Source organism: Monodon monoceros, unplaced genomic scaffold, assembly GCF_005190385.1.
Source record: "Monodon monoceros isolate NGI ecotype Baffin Bay Population unplaced genomic scaffold, NGI_Narwhal_1 Super_Scaffold_15, whole genome shotgun sequence".
NCBI lineage: Eukaryota > Metazoa > Chordata > Mammalia > Artiodactyla > Monodontidae > Monodon > Monodon monoceros.
The window spans coordinates 41,238,251-41,260,320 of NW_021703771.1; the positions used below are offsets into that span (position 1 = coordinate 41,238,251).

General features: G+C 46.0%; 1 protein-coding gene across 3 annotated transcripts in view; it reads right to left on the reverse strand.

Annotated features, from left to right (window-relative positions):
- TRAF3IP2 (TRAF3 interacting protein 2) overlaps positions 1-18,631 on the reverse strand; it is a 45,986-nt gene extending 27,355 nt beyond the window's left edge. For 2 of the 3 annotated variants that reach the window (XM_029223588.1, XM_029223586.1), the window contains exons 1-2: positions 13,679-14,076; positions 989-1,822 (exon numbers count right to left, since the gene is read on the reverse strand). In XM_029223588.1, the coding sequence (XP_029079421.1) occupies positions 989-1,814 (826 nt within the window). In that variant the 5' untranslated portion in view covers positions 1,815-1,822; positions 13,679-14,076. Of the gene's footprint in view, positions 1-988; positions 1,823-13,678; positions 14,077-18,594 lie in introns of those variants that run through there. The other variant, XM_029223587.1, reaches the window with a different exon arrangement.
- Between the last annotated feature and the right edge of the window lie 3,439 nt (positions 18,632-22,070).

Here is a 22,070-nt window from a genome sequence, read left to right on the forward strand (position 1 = left end):
AAAAAAAAAAAAAAAAAAAGAAAATACACCTTTGCTGAATGTGCAAAAACTTACAGTCTGGAAGGAGAAGTAAACAAGTCCATAAGTAAATGCCATACTGGCATTAGGTGCCCCAACAGGCAGAGTATAAGGAAACAGAGAGCCCAAAGGAGGGACTGATCTCGGGAGACTGCCAGAGGGACACTTGAGCTAAGTCTTAAAAGAGGTATATAGTGATGGTTGTATAACTCTAAATTGAATTGTACACCTAAATGGGGTCAGGGTGAACTTCACAGTGTATAAATTAGATCTCAAAAAAGCAGTTAAAGAAAAAAAGGTATAGAACTGGTTCAAATGTACACGAAGGCAAAAAACATCTTGGGTAGAGAGAAGAGTGTGGGCAAATGCAGGGGGATGTGAAACAGCTCGACAAATTAGGGGGACTGCCAGTCCTCAAGTGTGGCTAGATGGTAGGGTAGATGTTGATGGTTCAACCTCCAAAGGCCTTTTAGCAATGTAATCACAGGAGCAACTGGATCTTCATGTAATGCATGAATTCAGTCTCAATGACATTCTGGGCACCTTCTGAGTTTTTTGACAGAAGTCCCCTTTCTCTGAAAAATCTAAGGTGGAGAAGAAGCATGTAAAGAAGGAAAAACCCAGATGCCCAAGAATTTGGATAACAACCAAGTTTTCTAGAAGTTATTTGAGTCGTCTCCCTGCCTCTCAGCAAGTTTCACTTAAAACTACCCTAGAGAGGAATCTGTTTTATACTTAAAGTTTCCTAGAGAAGCAGGTTCCAAGCGGAACGGGCTTTGGGCCAAGATAAAGCATTATTCTAAAGCCCCTTGCAAATCCAATCACATGCGGAAGGCCCCATAGGAAGCAAAATGTCCTCCCTGCCCTCTGATCTGTCTGTGCTGGTCTAACGATGCAAGACATTGACGTGAGATTCCCATTTACTCAGTTACCCAGCCCAGAATGTCCGGAGGAGGTAAAGCTCACTTACATGGCACCAGGTGATCGGGGCCTCCAGGACAATAGTAGCGATAGTTCCACTGAGCCTGTGGGGAAGGGTTGGGAGGCAGCATCTGTGCACATGCTGGATATCTCTGAGGTTCAAGCTGATGGAACTCCCTGGATCTGAGAGGCCTGGGGAGGTCCTGGGGGTAACACACGGAGGTGAGGGGCAGGGGCCTTTCCAGTTGCCTGATGCCCAGGACGTCCTGGGGCTGTGAATCATATCCCGTGTCTATCGTACGCAGGTCTGGGGCTGCTCGGTTCCTGTGGATCCAGGCCCGTGGCACCATCTCTTGGCTACTGCCCGGGGGGTCTGCTGAGGCATTAGGTAAACTTTGGTCTGATTTGTCTGAGTCATGGCCAGTGTCAGGAGAAGCTGCTGAAAGCTGAGATCCCAGCCATTGATTACGTTTTTCCATAAGTGAAAACTGATGCTCCGGGGTGAGGGCTCCAACCACAGACTCAGCCTCAGGCTCGCTGGCTGCAGAGCAGCCCAAGGGAAAATCTTTGCCGGGGTCTGGGTGTCTCCTCCAGAAGCTGTCTTCACTCTCTGCCAGGACTTTAGTGCGCAGGCAGGTGACCTGCTGGGACACAGGCTGCTGGTTTGAAAGCTTCAGGGTGGGGTGAGCGCGAGAAAAGTCTCCTGAGGAAGAGTGAAGGGTTTGAGGTGCAGACAAGCTGTTGGGTGCCATGTTCCTTGTATCTGGAGCAGGTAGCTCGGATTCTTCTTCCAGGGGATATTCTGAGAGAGGTTTCAGCAACTGACTTGGGTATGGTTCTGATTCATCAACCTCCACAGGAATGCTTCGGATCATCCTAGTTGCTGGAACAAGAGAAAACATGCCACAGCCTCAGAAGTCAGATCATTTCTTGGAGTCCCCCGCTTTATGACCTTAAGGGACCTCATTCAAGATGTGGTTTAAATTAACAGTAGAGTGACACCAATGCACTGGCAGAGCCCTGATCACGTAAAATTGTTCACTTATCCTCCAGGCAAAGGCACTAAGGCTTATTAAGATATTTTTATCTGGAAGGCGATTCAAAGAATATGACTGGACCATTATGTGGTAGAAGTCATATACCAGCAAGGGAAAGACACGGATGAAAATCAACAGCCAAGTTTTGAGGAAGGAGAAATAATCGGAATGTGGGTTGTTTCATGTGTATTTGGAATCCATGATGAAAGAAATCTCAGTAACGAATGTGGAATGATCTCTAAAATATACTGTTAAGTGATTAAAGAAAAGCAAGGTGCAGACCAATGTGTATACGATGCTGTTATTTTGTGTGAAAAAATAAAGAGAGGGGAATGTGTGTGTGTGTGAGCATAACTGCTTGCACACGTATAAAACATGGATGGAGGACACACAAGACATTGGTGCACTGGTTGCCTTTGAGAATGGAGCTAAGCTGAGGTGGGGGAGAGGGAGAGTTTTTACCTTCTGAAGTTTTAAACTTTTGCCCCCTGTGACTATTGCCCAATTTAAGAAAAAGATTTTTAAAGCCTGAGTTTAAAAAGCACTGGAAAAAAGGTCATAGTGACATTTTCCACTTACAACTATAGGTTATTTGGAGGGCTTAATTCCCTCTTGCACGATGCCTGCATGACCATCTGGCCTGTGATGTAGTAGCTGCATGGACAAGGCTCGCTAAACTAGCCTTTAGCCCACAGAGCAGTTAGCCCACAGTCCAGGTAATATTGGTTTTACCTATAAAAACAGAACTCTCAATCAACATAACAGAATGAGAAAGAAAATTCGCCTCCCCTTATCAGAAGATTGGTTGAGATGATGTCCCAGGATGCTTAGGCTCCAGGGGAAGCAAGGAGGCAGGTCACGGAAAAAGATGTCACAGGGTGATGACGGGAGGCCTGCAGAAGGCTCCAGAGCAGGGATAGTGGGAGCGAGGAAGTGAAAAGAACAATCCTGCTCGTCTGTTCCGTGCAGGCCTCGTACATAGCATACCTCAAGTGCCATACAGGGAGAAGGGGTGGTGTGGGGCGGGGGTGTGTGGATGTTTAAATTCCTATTTTATCCATGTAGAATTTCAACCACAAACACTCACTGAGGGCTTACTGTGCCCAAAGGCACGATGCCCATCAGTTATTGTGCTAAGACAAGTTGGAAAATTATGAATTCCCCTTCTCTTGTGCCCAGTACCCAACCCAATGGCAAGAAGACAGCACGCATTTTAAAATGCTGCCCCAGGGCTTCCCTGGTGGTGCAGTGGTTGAGGGTCCGCCTGCCAATGCAGGGGATGCGGGTTCGTGCCCCGGTCCGGGAAGATCCCACATGCCGCGGAGCGGCTAGGCCCGTGAGCCATGGCTGCTGGGCCTGCGCGTCCGGAGCCTGTGCTCCGCAACGGGAGAGGCCACAACAGTGAGAGGCCCGCGTACCGCAAAAAAAAAAAAAAATGCTGCCCCAAAGAGCAGAAGTGGGATCAGTAGTTTCCCACCAAATTTATCTTCCTGGCCTATAGAAAGAGACCTCAATCTGCCCTGCACTCCCTGCCAAATGAATGCCCTCTAACACTTCTCTGACTCTCACTTGGTATCAGACTTACCCATCTGCTGCAAACAACCTTTGTACCATTTTCTGGCACAACAGAAAATTCCCTCAGGCTCCAAGTCCCTGCGGGCCCTCCCTCCTTGCCTTGGTGTCCCCTGCCCCGGGCTGGCTCTTTTCTAGGCTGCTGTCTAGGCTGGGTGTACTTCCTGCCCTTTGACTCTGCAGAGGATAGACCTCATCACCTAAATTGCTTAGACCCTGTAAAAACACACAAATTTCAACTGATTTCAATTGATGAGACCTACCCAAAACACACATATTTCAACTACTGAGTATTTTAAAATGTTCACCATTGTTTTCCTTTCTTTCTTACAATTTTTCTATAGCTATGAAATTGGATATGCCATACAACATGCTCTTCAGCCAGTCAGGAAACAGAAGTATTTTCCGAAGGGCTGGCCGAGTGTTGCGTAATCTCCTGCAAGCATCTGTGGGCCCACAGCTGAATGGGGGGGGGGGATCGGGGTGGGGGGTCGGGGTAAGAGTGGCAGCCAGTGAGCCAGCCAGCAAGAGAACTAAATGCTGTTAGCTATTTCTTGGTATGCAATTCATATTCATTTTCCACACTTCAGGTACAATTGTTTATATTCTCCCTGGGTCTTCAAATGTGAATACCTTAGAAGTGCTTCCCTAAAAAAATTAAATTTAATTTAAAAAGTTGCAAATTCTCTTCTAGCTGAGGAACCTTCAAGGACTTGGAGGAAGCTAATAAAAAGGGTGACAAATGTGGTCATCTCCAGAGTGTGGTCAGTGACTGGGAATCTGAGGTCCATCCTAGGGTGGGAATTCTAGCGTTGAAATTGGTCTGAAAATAAACAGACGGTTCCTCAGATGATAGTGAATAAACCCGGCATGGCAGTGAACACCCTTTCAGGAAAGCTATGGGATTAGTAATCTTTAAAAAACAAAATGAACTCTGATGTTTCAAATTTGTACAAATATTCAAACAGCAAATGATTACTGAACCTTACTATGTGTCCAACTCTGTGCTGTGTACCCCCTCTTCTGAGGCATAAGCTCAGTTAAAATTTTTTTACAAATGGTAATACCTACAAGTGACAAAAAACTCAAAAGGTACAAGAGGGTATATTGTGAAAGGTAAACAAAATTATTTCTTAAGACATAAAACATTATTCCTACCTTCAAGTTGCTTGTGATCCAGCTCAAGGAAGACAACTAATACAGGAAATCAAAGGCCCTACCTCAGGGCCTTTGCACTTGCTGTGCCTTCTTCTTGGAACACTCTTCCCCCTACATATCTGCATGGCTTGATTCCTTTCTTTTTTAGGTCTTTACTCAGCTCTTGCTTTCTCAGTAAGGGCTCCCTGGTCACCCTCTAAAATTCTTACATGCTTCTTGCATTCTTTGTCTCCCTTCCCTGCTTTATCATTCTCTGTAGCAGTTATCACCACTATATATACTATAAAAGGTATGTTATAAATACAAATATCTAGTACATTCCTTGTTTATTGTCTCCCCCCTTCCCCAGAATGTAAGTTTCATGAGGGCGTGATTTTTGACTCTTCTGTTCACAGCTGCATACCCAGCATCTAGAACTATACCTGGTACATAGTAGGTGCTCAATAAATATTTGTTGAATGAATGAATGATTGATGCCTGTTTCAGAGAGGAGACAGATCCATGTAGCTGGAAGGATCCCTGACAGTGAGGATCTCAGGCTCATGAAAGGTGGCAGGGAGGATTTCAGAGTTCTTGAAATTATACCCTTCCCTCTTCCTCTCTTCCTCTCAAATATGTATTAAGTTCCACTAAGTGTCAGGCCCCGAGGCGGGCCTGGGCCATGCCTGAAGAGGTCCCACCCCCCCACGGCAGGGTTGACCTGAACCCTCACTGGCAGAATAACAGTGAGTCCACCACACAGCGTGCTGGGACATCTGTTCTGCTTCAGACACGAAAGCGGCTGGTCTCCTCCTGCATCCTCAGAGCTTCGCGAAGAACAGCAGAGGGTGGGGCAGGCCTGCAGTCACCACGAGGGCCCCTCCAGCCCTAGACCCCGGCCAGAACTGACAGAAAAACCCTGCCACCCTCCTGAGGGTGTCACAGAGAAAAACTACACACCGATGCCACATCAGAGGGCCTTGGGCAGATCAGTGGCTTGGGTCGGAAATGACAGTTTTACTTTTTGGTCTTTTTTTTTGCGGTACGCGGGCCTCTCACTGTTGTGGCCTCTCCCGCTGTGGAGCACAGGCTCCGGATGCGCAGGCTCAGCAGCCATGGCTCACAGGCCCAGCCGCTCCGCGGCATGTGGGATCTTCCCGGACCAGGGCACGAACCCGTGTCCCCTGCATCGGCAGGCAGACTCTCAGCCACTGTGCCACCAGGGAAGCCCTACTTTTTGGTCTTTAATGTCAATATTGTAAAAAAAATAATAATGCACGTTGAAAAAAATTAACTCAGTATCTCATCGCTCCTAACCATTTCTAATTTCCCTGTTTTATTCCAGACCCTTCTCTATATGATGTCCAGGCAGTTGTAACCCTGGCACAGCCTGTGCTCCCATCCTTAACAGCGGGTGGCAATTGGATTTAAGTGGAAAAGCCGTTTTCTAGCCATGACCTAGAGGAGAAGTCTATGACCCCCGAGGGGGACAGAAGACCTGCCAACCAGGCCCTGGTGAGCCCCAGGGCTGGCGGTGCTCTAGACAGTCTCAGCTTATCAGGATGATGCTGGAAGGAATCAAGCCATGCAGATATGAAGGGAAGAGTGTTCCAAGCCGGAAGCCGGGGAGAGGCTGGAGCACGACAGCCACGTCTAGCTCATCGCTTCAAACCCCTGGGGGAAGGGAGAGGCTGGCTGGCCAGGGACCACAGAAGAGTTTCTGCTTCAGAAGCGCTTTCTGAGGCTCACAATACAGATGTCCAGGCCTCACACCTAGAGATTCTGAGGCGGGGCCAGGGCTCCCTTTTTTTGCTGTTTAAGTCCCACAGGTAAATAGGTTCTCTCATATTTTGCCAAGGGGAGTGTAATCTGTACAATTTGGCCATAACTATCAGAATTTTAAGATCTTATGTCCTTTGACCTAGTAATTTCATTTCCAAGAATTTCCTCTACAGAGATATGCACATATTATTTAAAACGAAGAGGCTATGAGGATAGGCAATGCAGCAATGTTTGTAATGGCAAAGACTACAAACAACCCACGCGTCCAAAAAGGTTCTGCCTTTTAAAACTATGGTCCAGCCTTACAGTGAACACTCTGCATCTTTTTGAAAAGACTGAGGAAGTGCTATGTGAACTGATGTGGAACCATCTCCAAGATTTACTGTGAAGTTAAAAAAGGAAAGAGCGGAACAGTGCATAGAGTACACCGCCCTTTGTACGAGCTGAGATTGTATATGCCCACACCATCACATCCGAAAGCCGGAACACAGGATGCCTCTGGGAAGGGAACTGGGTGACTGGGAACAGGGGCAGGAGAGGGACTTGCTTTTCAGAGCATTTTTTACCTTTTAAGTTTTGTACCAAGTGCCTGTATATCTACTTAAAAGATAAAAAAGGAAAAGGAGAAGCTCCCCCAGTGATTCTGATGTTCACAAAGATTAAGAATCAACGTGAGCGAGGCACTGCTGAGGCCACCCAGGAGAGAGTGAACCGTCCCATAAAATACAAAAGACCGTTCAGCAGAGGATGGGGACATTTGTCCACGGTAGGAGTGGGTGGGACTGGGGTGGCGCAAGCTACGAATGGAGGGCTAGTCCCAGGGCCACACAACCAGGTGAAACCGTGGTGTATGTGAGCCTGGTTCTTACTCTGATCTGACCCAAGAGACAGCAGTTTTCTTTCTCTGGAATCTCACTGCCCTTTGGACTGTGAGCTGTGGTTCCAGCTCTTAGATTCTGACCAGCATCTTTCTTCAAATCTCTCTGTCAGTTTTTCTGTCCCAGGCTCTCTCGCTTCCTTTCTGCCCCCTACCCTTCCTGCGTAGCCTGGCTTTGCAGATAAGACCTTATCCAGACATCAGTAGTTTTGACATCCCCTGTGACAATGCTCCCTGGTGTCCCATTCACAGAATTTCCCATTCATTCTCTTTCTCTCTCTTTTGCTGCCTCCAAGTCTTTGCTCATGTCTGTTCCCAGCAACCTTTCTCTCCTCCAGCACATTCTGCCTTAAATTATTAGTTTCTCAAAACAGAGCCTATCAGTCTTCGCAGCACTACCTTTCTTATCTCATCGCTCATCCCAAAGCTTCTTTTCCTCCCATCACGCCCGCCTCGCTTTCTGCAGGTCTCTTAGACCCCATCCTGGTGTGCATAGGGCACAAGTCTCTCTCAGGGCACATATTCACAGATATGATGTCCACGTTCACAGTTAACTGTGGCTTCTGCCATCCAGACGGGCTTACCCTGAATAAATACATATTTCTAGGATGTGGAAAATATGCAGGACTTAAATGCACAGGCTCTAGATTCAATCTCCCCATGATTAAATTTTCTCTGCTAGCTGCACGATTAGACGTGCGATCTTGAGAAAATTACTTAACTTCTCTGGGCCTCATTTTTCTCATCTGTAAAGTGGGGAAAATGGGGAGGGTAAAAGAAGAAGGTGTAAATAAAGTGCTGACTGTGGGGCCTGGCCCATATCAAGCTCTCCCAAAACAATGGCTATTTTGTTATTTTTACAACAACAAGTGATTTGGCTTTAGAACTGTTTTCTAGACAATGTTCACTTGTTTTATACCGGGACGCTAAACCTATTATATGAAACTAATGTATGGAGACCATATCTTTTTAACCAACATGTGTATTTCTGGCAGATTCGATATACGCCATCTCATCTGGTCCTTAAAACAGCTGGGTCCCAGGCGAGGTACGTGGTTTCACTTCACCATTGCTATTGTACAGAGCCGTGGGCACGTTAAATAGCTTCTCCAAAGTCACCGCCAATTCTAGCCTATAGATCTCCTACCTCTTTCCATTAAACCACATAGATCAGGCACTGGCAAACCTTTTCTGTAAAGAACCGGATAGTAAATAGTTCACATTTGTGGACCACATACCGTCTCTGTCTCATACCCTGCTTTTCAGTTAGTTTGTTTGTTCTTAAACAGCCCTTTAAAAATATAAATTCTTAGCAATAGGCAGGTACAGAAACAGACCATAGGCCACCTTTGGCTCGACAGTTGTAGTTTATCAAGCTCTGATATAGATTATGCTGAGAAATCAATGTAAACCTAATGAAACGGATATACTTAAGAAACCTTACCCTTTGTTAACAATAATTGTTAATATTTGTTAAATGTTTACTATGTGTCAAATACTGTTCCAAGTGTTTTACATGTATTAACTTATCCTCTCAGCCACCCTATTTGTAGGTACTGTTGTCAGCCCCGTTTTAGGAATGGGGAAACTGAACACAGGGAGGGTAAGTAACTTTCCCAACGCCACAGGGCCAGTAAGTAGCCTAGCTAGTGTTCAAATCCAAGCAGTTCAGCACCAGAGCCTGGGCACTGAACCCACTTGATTCTCAGTTGGGGGCACTGACTTGTACAGCTATGTGGGGGAGGGGAGAAAGGGGATGGCAGGAGCTGAGTAAACCCTAGAAGCTCCTGGAATAGACAGGTTTCAGAACCATTCACCCTGAAGCTAAGGAGGCGTGGATACATGCCACCTGTGTTTTATCAAGAATGGCCAGGCTGGAAACCTGTGATGGCTTTCCTTCACGCCATGGATGAGACTGCAGAGGCATCTTGATTTGAGAAAAGCGCTTGATTGGATCTCATTAAATTTTAATCATAAACTGAATTCTAAGTAAATTGAAAACTTGTTGACAGAGCACAAACAAAGGGTGAGGATAACTGGCGATGCATCTAGAGAGGGGATATCTTCCAGGGGACGCCTCTGAGGCAAGGATGGATGGGATTTAATGAAGGTGTTATGTCCCTGGAAGGAGACAAATAGCAGAGCAAGAAACAGAGGAAGGGCAGGAGTGAGCAGCCTGAGTAATTAATAAACCACATTACCAGCTCCTAAATGATCAAGGCTTGCTGTTACCAACTGCTTGGATTTTTTTAAAAAAGCATTCTTTGGGTCAACAATAGGGTTGAAGGGTCCTAGAGACACACAGCATGAATATTTCAGGTGGACATATTAATAAATATATAAATTTACAGCTAGGAAGATCCTCAGATGCACTTTGGACCAGGTCCTTGCAGTCACAGATTCTCAAGGTCTTACTTCATTCTCCAGGGAGTAATTTTTTTCATAACTGTCCAAAAATTTGGGATTTAAAAAAAATCTTTAAACTCATTAATGTTCTTTGTTTACTGCCCCAACGCATGCAAACTCTCCCAACATTGGTTTGCTTAGTGGAAGTTGGTTTTGAGTGAACTGTGTGGCTCAGGTTCAAATTCCAGTGAAGAAATATTTCCAAGTTCACTTGCAGAATTTCCCAGACAGAGAAGTTCTTCCATTTGGTTTGCCAGAGGATTGGAAGCAGTGGTGAGCCCTGGAGACAAGGGAACATTTACTGGCCCTTGTTCATACCCTGCACAGTACAGCTCACAGCAGGCTGAAGGCGGTGCAGCGTGACCCGACCTGATGTGCGGAAGTTTGCTCTGCAACTCCTCTGAGCTGCTCAACTCAATGACGGGGCTAATGGGAAAGGACTGACTCCACCACGCTGGAAGCTGGTAAAAACCGTTTAGAGAACAACCTCAAACCAGCCCATGGGTTCTCTTGTTTGTTTGTTTTGTTTCAGATAATGTTTCTCTAAACAAACGTTCATGATTCTTAATTCAGTCCAGACCCCAGAGTAAGGAAAAGAAGGGGCAGAAAGGAAAAAAAATCAGCAGAGGGAGGAGAAGGGATAGAAAGGAAGAAAGGAAAATGGAAGAGAAGCAAGGAGAGTGGGAAACCTTGAAGGAAAAGTTTAAAAAACTTGTCATTTATTGGTGGAGGAGAGAGGCTTGCTTAAACTGTGATTTTTACATATTGCTTAAACTGTGATTTTTACGTATTACAGTTGGAAGGGAAGGGAAAGAATGAATGCAGGCAAAAGGCAAGAGTGTTACAGGTAAGCTGCTGAGCTGGGAAGAATCTGGGCAGACAGCACAGAGGAGGAGGATGGGAAATCGGAGGTGGGAGGGAGACCTGGGACCCCGCCTGGGAGAGGAAGAAGGAAAAACACTGGAACCATGAGCACAGGAAAACCGTGAGGTGGGGAAGGGCCAAGTTTCCATCATTGCTCAGGGAGCTGCCCAGACCCCAGCCAGCCTGCGTCTTCAGGATGAAAGAAGGGGGTCAAGCAGGCTGGGGGCTCCAGTCAGTCCTGAATAGCTTGATCTCAGCTGCTTTATCAGGGAACCACGCCAAACTGGCTCAGCTCTGCGAATCACGAGGGGATGAAAGCCCACCTTCCTTCCTCAGCCAATTTACAACTTCTGGTCCCCAGGAAGGTTTGTGTACACATCTGTACACATGCACACACACACACACACACACACACACAGAGGCACAGGGTGAGCTTAACACTCAGGCATCAAAGCACATGTGGGCGAGTAGGAGGCCTGCTGGGCAAGAGACGCAAAGAATGTCAAATGTCCGAGGGAGAAGGACAGCCTGGGTTTCAGGAACTAAAAATATCTCGGTGACAATGCACTAGGAAGAAACAGGAGAGGCCCAAGGGGGGAGCTTCTTGATTCTAATCCTCAGATGCTTTCTCACGGAAGGCCTGCAGGGTTGTTTTGATAAGGAACTGTGATCAAACATTAGGGGTCATTTCGTTGGATCTGAAAGGAACTTAAAGTTTAATATGGCTAGTCTGTGTGCTCTTTTTTGTTTTCCCTGCAGCAGTTGCCTGCAATGCATATGTGTTTTGAAAGGCTAATCTAAATTTTCCTGTAGCAGAAAAATGATTAGAATTCAGGATATTTCCGAGATTTCGATTCTTCTAAACGTAGATATAATTTAGACAAACTACCCGCATAATCGATCTTTCTGAGTGCCTGCAACTATGATTCTGAACTCGTGCAACTATGACTGCCTTCTTCTCTTATTTTCAGAGCATTTGAAAATCACTAACACCTTAATCTTGAGAGAAGCAGGCTTAAATATTTTCCATCTTTGCAAAGTGAGTACCCCCGAGTTAAAAGCCTGCTCCCCAACATGCTTTCACTCCTAGTCAGCCCACCCCAGGCACGGAGCAGAGCAGGGGCTTCTGTCTAGTGCCACCTCATCACAAATGACACCAGATGAGGAATGACTGTGGGTGGCCTTTCTGGATCAAAGCTAGGCTGGCAGCAAATAACAGCCTGGTTTCAGATAGTGGTGCATGTTATTTGAAAAGAAAAATCAGTAACTCATCACAGGTGAAACATCTTGAAATTCCTGTCCTCCCATCCCAGGGTGATAGAGAGAGCCATCTAAAAACATGACAGGGGCCATACCAGGGCCTTGATATTCCACAGAAACAGCTGAGCAATACAGAAAGCCGTGAGTCAGTCCATCCCACACAGTCAGGGCCTGTTTGAACTGTATGGAGGGAGAGTAACAGCTCAAAAGAAACAATCAGGATTTTTTTGGAAAAGCTTAAGGATTCTGTGTGTCGGTCATCAAATAATGCGTCTGATCCTAGTCATCACCCTTACGTGGTATCTAGATGTGCTTCCCAGCTTCCCTTCACCCCCCATTAAAGGCCCCACACACAGTGACTGGTCTAGCCAAGGAGTGGTTTCCAGCTCCTGCTAAGTCAGTAACGTAGCCTTCTGGAGCCAGGCTCGTCTGCCAGCTCTCGGGCCTGCCTTGACTCTGTGGGCAAGTGCACGGACTGGTTCTTCCTGGGTAACCCAAATGGGACATAAACTAATTCAAGAAACCCCCTGCTTTCTCTTATTTAACTAGAGCCAAGAATAACACCTAAATTCCAGGCAGCCTCCTGCAGAGCCACGTGGCAGCCCAGCACACCACGCCCCGCTCTCAGCCTCTTACCCAGGCTATGGCTTCACCTTTTGCCTCGAGAGCAGATAAGTGAAACAAATCAGAGCAGCTTATATGGAAGAAACCCGAGCACCTACAAGGTGCTTGATAGTATACTGAGTGCTAGAAGGTAGAGAAGGATTAAGAAAGGAGTCCTTTTCCTCCAGGGACTAACTATCTCTTAGTAGCAAGAGGTAAGATGAATGTATTTGAGTAATCAGTAAACAAAACGCACTCTTCTAAGACCACCCATTATGGCTACCCCTCTGGGATTCCCATCACCCCAGCCTTATTTCGTTAGAATTTCGACATAATCTTGTTAGTTCACCACCCCACACACATTTTATTGATGAAGAAATCCAGGCCTAGGGAAACCAAAGTAAATTGCATAAGTCACAGAGCCAGCAAGGAGTGGAGTGAGAACTTGAAACCAAGTTTCTTGTCCTCTGCTTTTATTATTTATTTGGTCTCTTTTTTCCCCCGTTCATTAAAAAATATCCCCCTATGCTAAGAAATCATCTTGAACTTGAAAGTCATAGGACGCTCGATTAGCTTCTAAGATCAAATAATAGCACTTCTCCCCTGGTTTTCCCTAAAGGCTCAGGCCTACTGTCCGTGCCAGCAAATGTCTGGGTCATTTGGGAGGGTGGAGGGCTGTGGGAGAGGAGCTGACAGGGCGCCACAGCCAGCACAGAGCGGAGATGAACTTCCTGGCCCAAGAACGTGGTGTTGATTTTTCTTCCCCCGAGTGAAAAAGGGATCAAGAAAACTTGGGAGTTCTCCCTCCATCTCTGCTACTGACGTGTCTGAGGCTGGAAGCCAATTCCTTAATCTGTGCCATCCCCGGCTCCCTCCCTGGAGAATGGGGCTTGTCTTCTTAATCGAAACTTGTGGGGACACTAAGTACTCAAACACAGGCGTGTGTGTGTGTCTCCACTCCTCAAAGAGTTAATCTTCGCTCGCCCGTCTGAAATACTAAACCACCAGCATTTTCTCACAGCAGAAATGTAGCTGTCATTTTCCCAGCCCAAGCTGGTCTCTCTGTACACAAACAAACGAAAGGTGGGGAGAGGCGGGTGGAGGAAAGTAAGGCAGCACATTTCAGTAAAGGAGAAAACTGTTTTGGGAAACAGGTCAAAAAGAAGTAAGGCGAGGCAGGTGACAACTCTGAACAACTTACCTTAGAGCCACTACGGACAAACAGACCGGGCCACGGGGTGATCGCGCTCTCTCCTTCTTGGGTCACTCCACCTTGGGTCGCTCCGGGCCTCCCTCCACCCTCTCCCGGACCAGGTAAAGCCGGAACAGGCTCCGAAGCAGGAAGTGGAAGTTGTATGCAAATTTCTACCGAGGCTAGGAAGCCTCGGCTCAAAAATCTCCCTGTGGGCAGTGAATCAACAGCCGCTGAGAAGTCACTTTATTTCTTAAAACAGAAACCTCCTTCATTCACTAGAAAAGGCCACTGGCCAATTAGGCTGCATTTTTCTTTTTTAACCACCCAGCTAAGTAACTGCTGAGGAATGTTCCCACTGCCCTGGACCTCAGCGTTGTCGTCGTCCTGGTACCCTGGCCTGAGACGGTGCCTGGGGAGGGGATTGAACTTGGGTGTTAAGATCGGTTATTCATTAGCAGCTCCAGAGGAGGAAACTGGGGGCAGATCATGGGGAGGAGTATGAAGCAGAAACTTCTTACTGTCTCTAACTGCATTTGCTGCTCTTAATCACAAAGGGAGGACTCACTGTCCATCCCCCTACACACACAAACACGCACACACGCACACACACACATCCTGCCCCATCCACAGGCATGAAAAAGTGACTAGTTTTGAGAACCACCCCCCGCCCCTGACACACACACACAGCCCTCCTCTGGCTGCATTTTTCACGTACTCAAGTTTATTTCCTCGCCTTTCCTTCTCCTTGCTTAATCAGTGCCTACAGAGTTTATTGCCAAAGGAGGTGCTAGAAACAGGATGACCAGGACGACAGACTGTAATGGGAGCTGTGTTGGCCGCAGCTCTGGAGTCAGAGGGACCCGGGTGTGAACTCAGTTACCCACTGGCCAGCTGGGTGCTGGGCAGGCGCACTGTGCTCCTGGACGCTCTGCGTGCCTGCTGAGTCCCGAGGGTCAGCCCACTCGGCTGGCCACCCCTCTACCCTTGAGCAGGGGACGGGCCCCAGAGCATCCCTATCCAGACCTCCAGGTTCTGTTCAAGTGAGCCATGTGGAGCAGGTTGCTCTATGTTCTGCAAGCAGAGGGAATGCTGCTTGTTTTTAAAACGACATATACAGGGTGTATACATTTTGGTGTACCCTACAGTGGAATACTACACAGCTGTTAAAAACCATAAATATTTATTTATGTATATATTTATTTCCACATACAAGGAAAAGTGGCTCTGAGATATTATTCATTGAGAAACATAATCTCATTTTTGCCAATAGATATAACAAATACGTGTGTGTGTGTATATATATTTATTTATTTATTTATGTTTATTCACCATTGGTTCCAACACCTATCACTCTGCCCAGAACATAGTTGGCAAGTACTACATATCTGCTAAACGACCAAAAATGACAGAAATGTCTGGAAGAATGCATACCAGACTGTTAAGTGGTGATCACCTCTGGGGAAAAGGATTGAGGGGAATGGGTCAGAACAGAGGGCTTTTATCCTGTTTATAGTATTGATATAAAATATGTATACTATACATATGTGTATGTATAGTATACATATGTTGGATTCCTTTTCCAACAAGTGTGTAGTACTTCATTCATTAAAAAAAAGATTTAAAAATTGTACTTATTATCTTGGCCTTGAGCTTTCTGCCTCAAAATTATTATTATAATAATCTTTTTTTAGTTTGGGGGAAAATAGCATTTTTTTGCATGTGGAGCAGTTGGTACCAGGATACTTTGAAAAAGCTATCAGTATTAGGAGATGAGAATAGAAAAGACAAGAAGAATGACAAGAGGAGGAAAAAAGAGGGAGATCAAAGAAAGGGCAGGGTGAAGATACTTTTCATTTCTCTTAGATGCCCTTAAATGGATTGGGAAAAGCCTGAAAGATGCTTCTGTCAAGTACTGCCTTTGGAATACAACCCATCAGGAAGAACAAGAGGAATCTTTTTTTCCAATTCTCCCACCAACTGTTTCCCCAGATGTGAGCCTAAGGGCTCTGTGGGGAGATACCAAGTGTTGCAGTGCTGCTTTTAATTGCTGGTAGCTGGGCCTTCCTCCCATCTCAGTTTATCCCGAGCAGAAAGGCAGCACTTGGGGGAAGGAGTTAATGGTTCCTACCTAGGAGCCCTTGCTGGGGCCCCACTGGAAAGCGGCCTGAGGATGTAAACTGTTTAGAGAGGGTGTCCTGAACACAAGAAACTTCCATCTGAACATGCCTGAGGCAGTTACAGTGAAATATGGATGACAGGGAAAGTGTCAGAGAGCCTAGGAAATGAACACCTCCGGCCCCCAGCAGTACCCCCTGGTGTTCTCAGGCTAACACACACACCCTTTTAGCTGGCATCACAGGAGTCGAACTCTTATTTAAAAAAATATTTCTTATTTATTTATTTATTCGTTTATTTTGGTTGCACCGGGTCTTAGTCACGGCACGCGGGATCTTCAGTTGCGGTGTGCGTGCAGGATCTAGTTCCCCGACCAGGGATCGAACCCTGGCCCCCTGCATTGGGAGCATGCAGTCTCACCCACTGGACCACCAGGGAAGTCCCAGGAGAGGAACTCTTCACTGAGGACCTACCATATACTACTTGCTAGTGCATTTAATCCTGCAAACAGTCCTGTGAGATGCATTTACTACTGTCATTCCCACTTTACCTTTGAAGAATCTGAGGCTCAAGACTTGGAGTAACCTCACCAGGGTCAGCCAGATAGTCTGTGGAGAAGGATTCCTGAACTGTCTCACTTCTAGGTGGGGATGTTTCCTCCCGTTCCTTTGTTGCCCTGCTGTGGTCTGTCCTTCCTTATGTGCTTGGATGGAGCCCACATAACTTGTTTTCTTTGCACAATTCTTGACAACAACGCTTAATGTGGGTGGGGAAAGGTGTAGGCAATAAAAGGGTGGGGCTGAGGCTGTGCCAGTTCCCAAAGTGCAGTGTTTACATGTGGTGATGGCTGCTGTGTGCATAATAGAGCGGTCAAGAGCGGGGCCAGCCCTCTCCCTCTAGTTAAAAGTCTAGGAGGGGAGGATTTGTGTTTGCCAGATTCTAGAGCTGCTCAGTATTCTTGCAAAAGGCATAATTCCATAAAGGTCAGCTTTCCCCACCTCTACAAACAAAACCGTTTGGACCTAATGCTCAGAACTTGTCATTCTACAGCTTTCATAGATGGAAAGAAAGGAAAAAAGAAAAAAGGAAAAGATTCATTCCTTGGACAAGCCTTGAGTTTCCATTTTTAAATGCTATGATTTTAAGTGCTGAAATGGCAGAGTGAAACTATGACACACCATGAGGAAGAGAAGAAAACTCCTGTCCTGCATTTCCTGGAGGATGGTCCTCACCCAAAGGGTCCCTAGTGTTGGCTAACTCTCCCCATAACTCAGTTCTGGCGTCACTGCTGGAACCTAGGCAGGAAGAGAAGAAACGCCCAGGCTCTCAGTGCCTGGTCCTGCCCTTCTGGCTAACTCCAGTCCCACAACATTTAGTGAGCCTTGCCTTATTCCAGACGTGCACTGGGTGCTAGGCACGCAAACTGTAAGATTCTCAACATGTTCTTGTGTCTCTTTCAGAAGCAAAAACTGTGGAGATACAGGCAGTTCGAAATAAACTAGCCACTAGACAAAGCCGTAGAGCCACTGGTTACTTCTCCACTGCTTTGGTGGGCTGCTTCTAGCCCAGAGGGTCAGCCAGACACAGGCAGAAGCCAGAACCCATCACCACCCTTCTCACCGCCCCCCCCCCCCGCACCCGCTGAGCCCCGGGATGCTGCCCTACCGTCCAGGTGGCCCTCCTTCTAGGCGAGTTGCCCGCTAGAACTGTTTCCTGTTCTGTCAGATGACTCAGTCAGGACCTCACAAATCTAGCAAAGAGGTCCTGGAAACACAAACTCTCACGTGGAAAGGATTACCTCTCAATCTTTTTCCTTTCAAGAGGTTCCTTGAGCCCCGTACAGATTTATTCATCTCCTTCCCCTACAAAGGGTATATTGGGAACAGCAGCTTCTGTCAAGCTACAAAAGCTCTGTCATTCCATTACCCCAGGGCGATGGCATCTATTCACCTTACATTTGCATACTTAAAGGGGAACACTTTAAAGTTCTGGAAAGGCCAAAGATTATCTGCTCCAAGGTGACTTTCCTCAGAGTGGTCAACTGGACCCAAAGTTGTTGGCAGCATCTCTTGCTACAAAGGGATTAAATCCTAACAGACTGAGCTCCCCATTACCACCAGTACAATAATAACAGCTAACCTCAGCGCTTAAGTGTTCTAAGAACTTCGTGTGCATTTATTTATGCACTTAACTGTTCACAGTACCCCTGCGAGATAGGTACCAGAAGATTAGCTACCATTTATTATCTACTATATGTCAGGTGATTTTCATTATCTGTATAATGGAGTGGAAAATTTTATTCACCAGAATTCCAGACAGCTGCTTTCCAAGAGGGAAAAGCACATTGAGACCAGATTCTACTTCCTGTGGAGGCTGAACACAGCAGGGCAAGTCAGATGAGAGAGGAACGTTTGGAAAGGGATGATGAGAAAGTAGCACGAGCCCCACAGAGGAGGTTGAGGAGACACAGTGTAGTAGTGAGAGAGCAGGAGGGATCCTCTGCCCTTCAAGAAAGTCTGTGATAAATAATCCCATGTTATTCTCCAAGTCTTCTCTGTACTCATTTGTTTGACTTTTGGACATGTATATGGGCAGCTTTATTCAGGTTATATTTAAAAATTAGGATGGTTAGGGCAGAAGAGCTAAATAAACATTTCTCCAAAGGAGACATACAGATGGCCAACAGGCACATGAAAAGATGCTCAAACCGCTAATTATTAGAAAAATGCAAATCAAAACTACAATGACATGGGTCACCTCACATGGGTCAGAATGGCCATCCTTAAAAAGTCTATATATAGGCTTACCTGGTGGTGCAGTGGTTGAGAGTCCGCCTGCCGATGCAGGGGACACGGGTTCGTGCCCCGGTCCGAGAAGATCCCACATGCCGTGGAGCGCCTGGGCCCGTGAACCATGGCGGCTGAGCCTGCGCGTCCAGAGCCTGTGCTCCGCAACGGGAGAGGCCACAACAGTGAGAGGCCCGCATACCGCAAAAAAAAAAAAAAAGTCTATAAATAATAAATGCTGGAGAGGGTGTGGAGAAAAGGGAACCCTCCTACACTGTTGGTGGGAATGTAAATTGGTAGAGTCAGTATGGAGGTTCCTTAAAACAACTAAAAATAGGGACTTCCCTGGTGGTGCAGTGGTTAAGGATCCGCCTGCCAATGCAGGGGACACAGGTTCAAGCCCTAGTCCACGAAGATCCCACATGCTGCAGAGCAACTAAGCCCATGCGCCGCAACTACTGAGCCTGTGCTCTAAAGCCTGCGAGCCACAACTACTGAGCCCGTGAGCCACAACTACTGAAGCCCATGCACCTAGAGCCCGTGCTCCGCAACAAGAGAAGCCACCGCAATGAGAAGCCCACGCACCACAACGAAAAGTAGCCCCCACTCACTGCAACTAGAGAAGGCCCGCGCACAGCAACGAAGACCCAATGTAGCCATAAATAAATAAATAAATAAATAAACAAAAACTAAAAGGAGAGTTACCATATGATCCAGCAATCTCACTCCTGGGCATATATCTGGAAAAGATGAAAACTAATTTGAAAAGATACATGCACCCCAATGTTCATAACAGCACTTGTAAACATAACTGTGTGAGCATAACAGTGCTTACAATAGCCAAGACATGGAAGCAAGCTAAGTGTCCATTAACAGATGAATGGATAAAGAAGATGTGGTACATATATACAATGGAATATTACTCAGCCATAAAAAAGAATAAACTAATGCCATTTGCAACAACATGGATGGACCTAGAGATTATCATACTAAATGAAGTAAGTCAAAGACAAGTATCATGTGATATCACTTATATGTGGAATCTAAAATATGATACAGAAGAACTTATTTACAAAACAGAAACAGACTCATGGACATCGAGACAAGACTTATGGTTACTGAAGGGGAAGGGTGGGGAGGGATAAATTGGGAGTATGGGATTAACGGATGCACACTACCATATATAAAATAGATAAACAACAAGAACTTACTGTATAGCACAGGGAACTATATTGAATATCTTGTAATAAACTATAATGGAAAAGAATAGAAAAAAAGAATATATGTATACATATACATGCATAACCAAATCACTTTGCTGTACACCTGGAACACAATATTGAAAATCAACTATACTTCAATTAAAACAAATTAGGATAGTTACTATTAAAAATGAGAAAATAACAAGTGTCAGGGAGAACGTGGAGAAATTGGAATCCATGTGCACCATTGGTGGAATGTGAAATGGTGCAGCCTGTGTGAAAAATAGTATGGTGATTTCTCAAAAAATTAAAAATAGAATTACCATATGACCCAATAATTCCATTTCTGGGTGTATACCCAGAAGAACTGAGGGTCTCAAAGAAACCCTCAAGAAAAGAGAGTCTTGAAGAGAAATCTGTACACCATGTTCATAGTAGCATTATACACTACAGCCAAGGTAGAAGGCAACCCACGTGTCCATCGATGGATGGATGGATAAACAAAATGTGGTATACACATACAATGGAATATTAATCAGCCTTATAAAAGGAAGGAAATTCTGACATGTACTATGACAGGGATGAACCTGGAGGACATTATTCTAAGTGAAATAAGTCAGTCATAAAAGGACAAGTACTGTATGTTTCCACTTAGCTGAGGCACCTAGAGCAGTCAGATTCATAGAAACAAAGTAGAATGGTGGCTATCAAAGACTGAGAAGAGGCAGGAACGCAGAGTTATTGCTTAGTGGGTATAGAGTTTCAGTTTTGCAAGATGAAAAGAGTTCTGGAAATAAATAGTGGTGCTGGTTACACAACAATGTGAATGTACTTAATGCCACTGAACTGTACACTTAAAAGTGGTTAGGATGGTAAATTTTATGTTATTTCATCACAATTCAAATAAAATAGTCCCCAAAGCAGGCCTGCATGGTGGGTTTTATTTCCCTCATTTTACATGTGAGGAAATTAAGGTGCACAGAAGTCAGGCAGCTTGTTACGGCTGCACAGCTGGGTTTCAGACCAGAGCTGACTCCCTAAGAAAGCCACGCCTCTCCCCTGCACTGGGCTGCCCAGTACCCACCGGGGGCTCAAGGTGGGTGCGGACATATGCTGAGGCCACACAGATTCACCTCCTTTCTGCGCCCTTTACCCTCTCTAGACTGTCCTTTCTCCAGCACCGTTTTTTCTAGTATCCTTATTCTCTCTTCTGCCTTTCCCTCATCTAAAGGTCCTCTCAGGAAAAAACCTGATCCCTCATTTATACCTCAGCTACACGGTGTGAATTTAAATCATTGTGCTACCTCTCTGAGGGGCGCTTGCATTTTAAGCTTCATCACTCTCTATGAAATGAAACCCTTTGTTCCATGTTCAAGGAATTTCAGGCATCAGGGAGCAAGCAGGAAGGAAGTGGAGGGTGCTGGTGGCATGTAGGACAACTATAACCCAGAGAAATGCATTAAATGGGGGGAATTTGGGTGCAAAGTTAGAAGGCAGTTATATTTTATGGACAGACTGATCTTTCAAGGCTCCACAAAGACGTGAAGTATGGGTGCAAGGGAGGTAGGTGGACAGTTCTCGTTAAGCTTTCCCCACTGAGCAAACTGCGCTGCCTGACCTCCAGACTCCAAACTTTTGTTTGTTGTCAGAATCTAGAGGGTTGATTTCCTCAAGGTGTTGTTTCCCTGACAGTTCTCAATGCCTCTTCTCTTCCTGTTACATCGTGAAATTCCAGTCTAAAGCAGCTGGCTGCAGTAGCTGGAGATTTCTGCTCAAAGATCTGAGCAATCATTCCTTTAGTGTCAAGAATGCATCTCATCTGCTCACTGATGTAGCGTGTTGCGTAGAACCCAAGGCAACTCATGTGGACACAAATGCTTGTCTTCTGGGCACTCACAACCTAAGACTGAGCATTCCCGGGGGTGGGGAAGACACTACACCAACAGCATCCGGGTTGAGAGCCTGGGCTGCAAGTCTGGCTGCTGGACTAGTCTCTCGACCACCTCCTGCCAGCCATGTGACCTTAGGGAAGTTCTTAACCTCTTTGTACCTCGGATTCTTAATCTGGATAATGGGAGACATAAGGTCTCTCTTTCATTGGTGATCAAGGCTCCCAATGCACTGATTCTGGCTGTTGCCTTTGTGTAAAGAAGACATCTCCTTTCCTCCAGGGGCATGAGACCTCTGCCCCAGCACAGAGCTTGGTGGGTGGGGGACCAGGGTTGATTTTGCCTTCTCAGCTGGGCACCAACTGCATAACTGCGTACCGCAGCCCTGAGATTGTTATGGAAGATT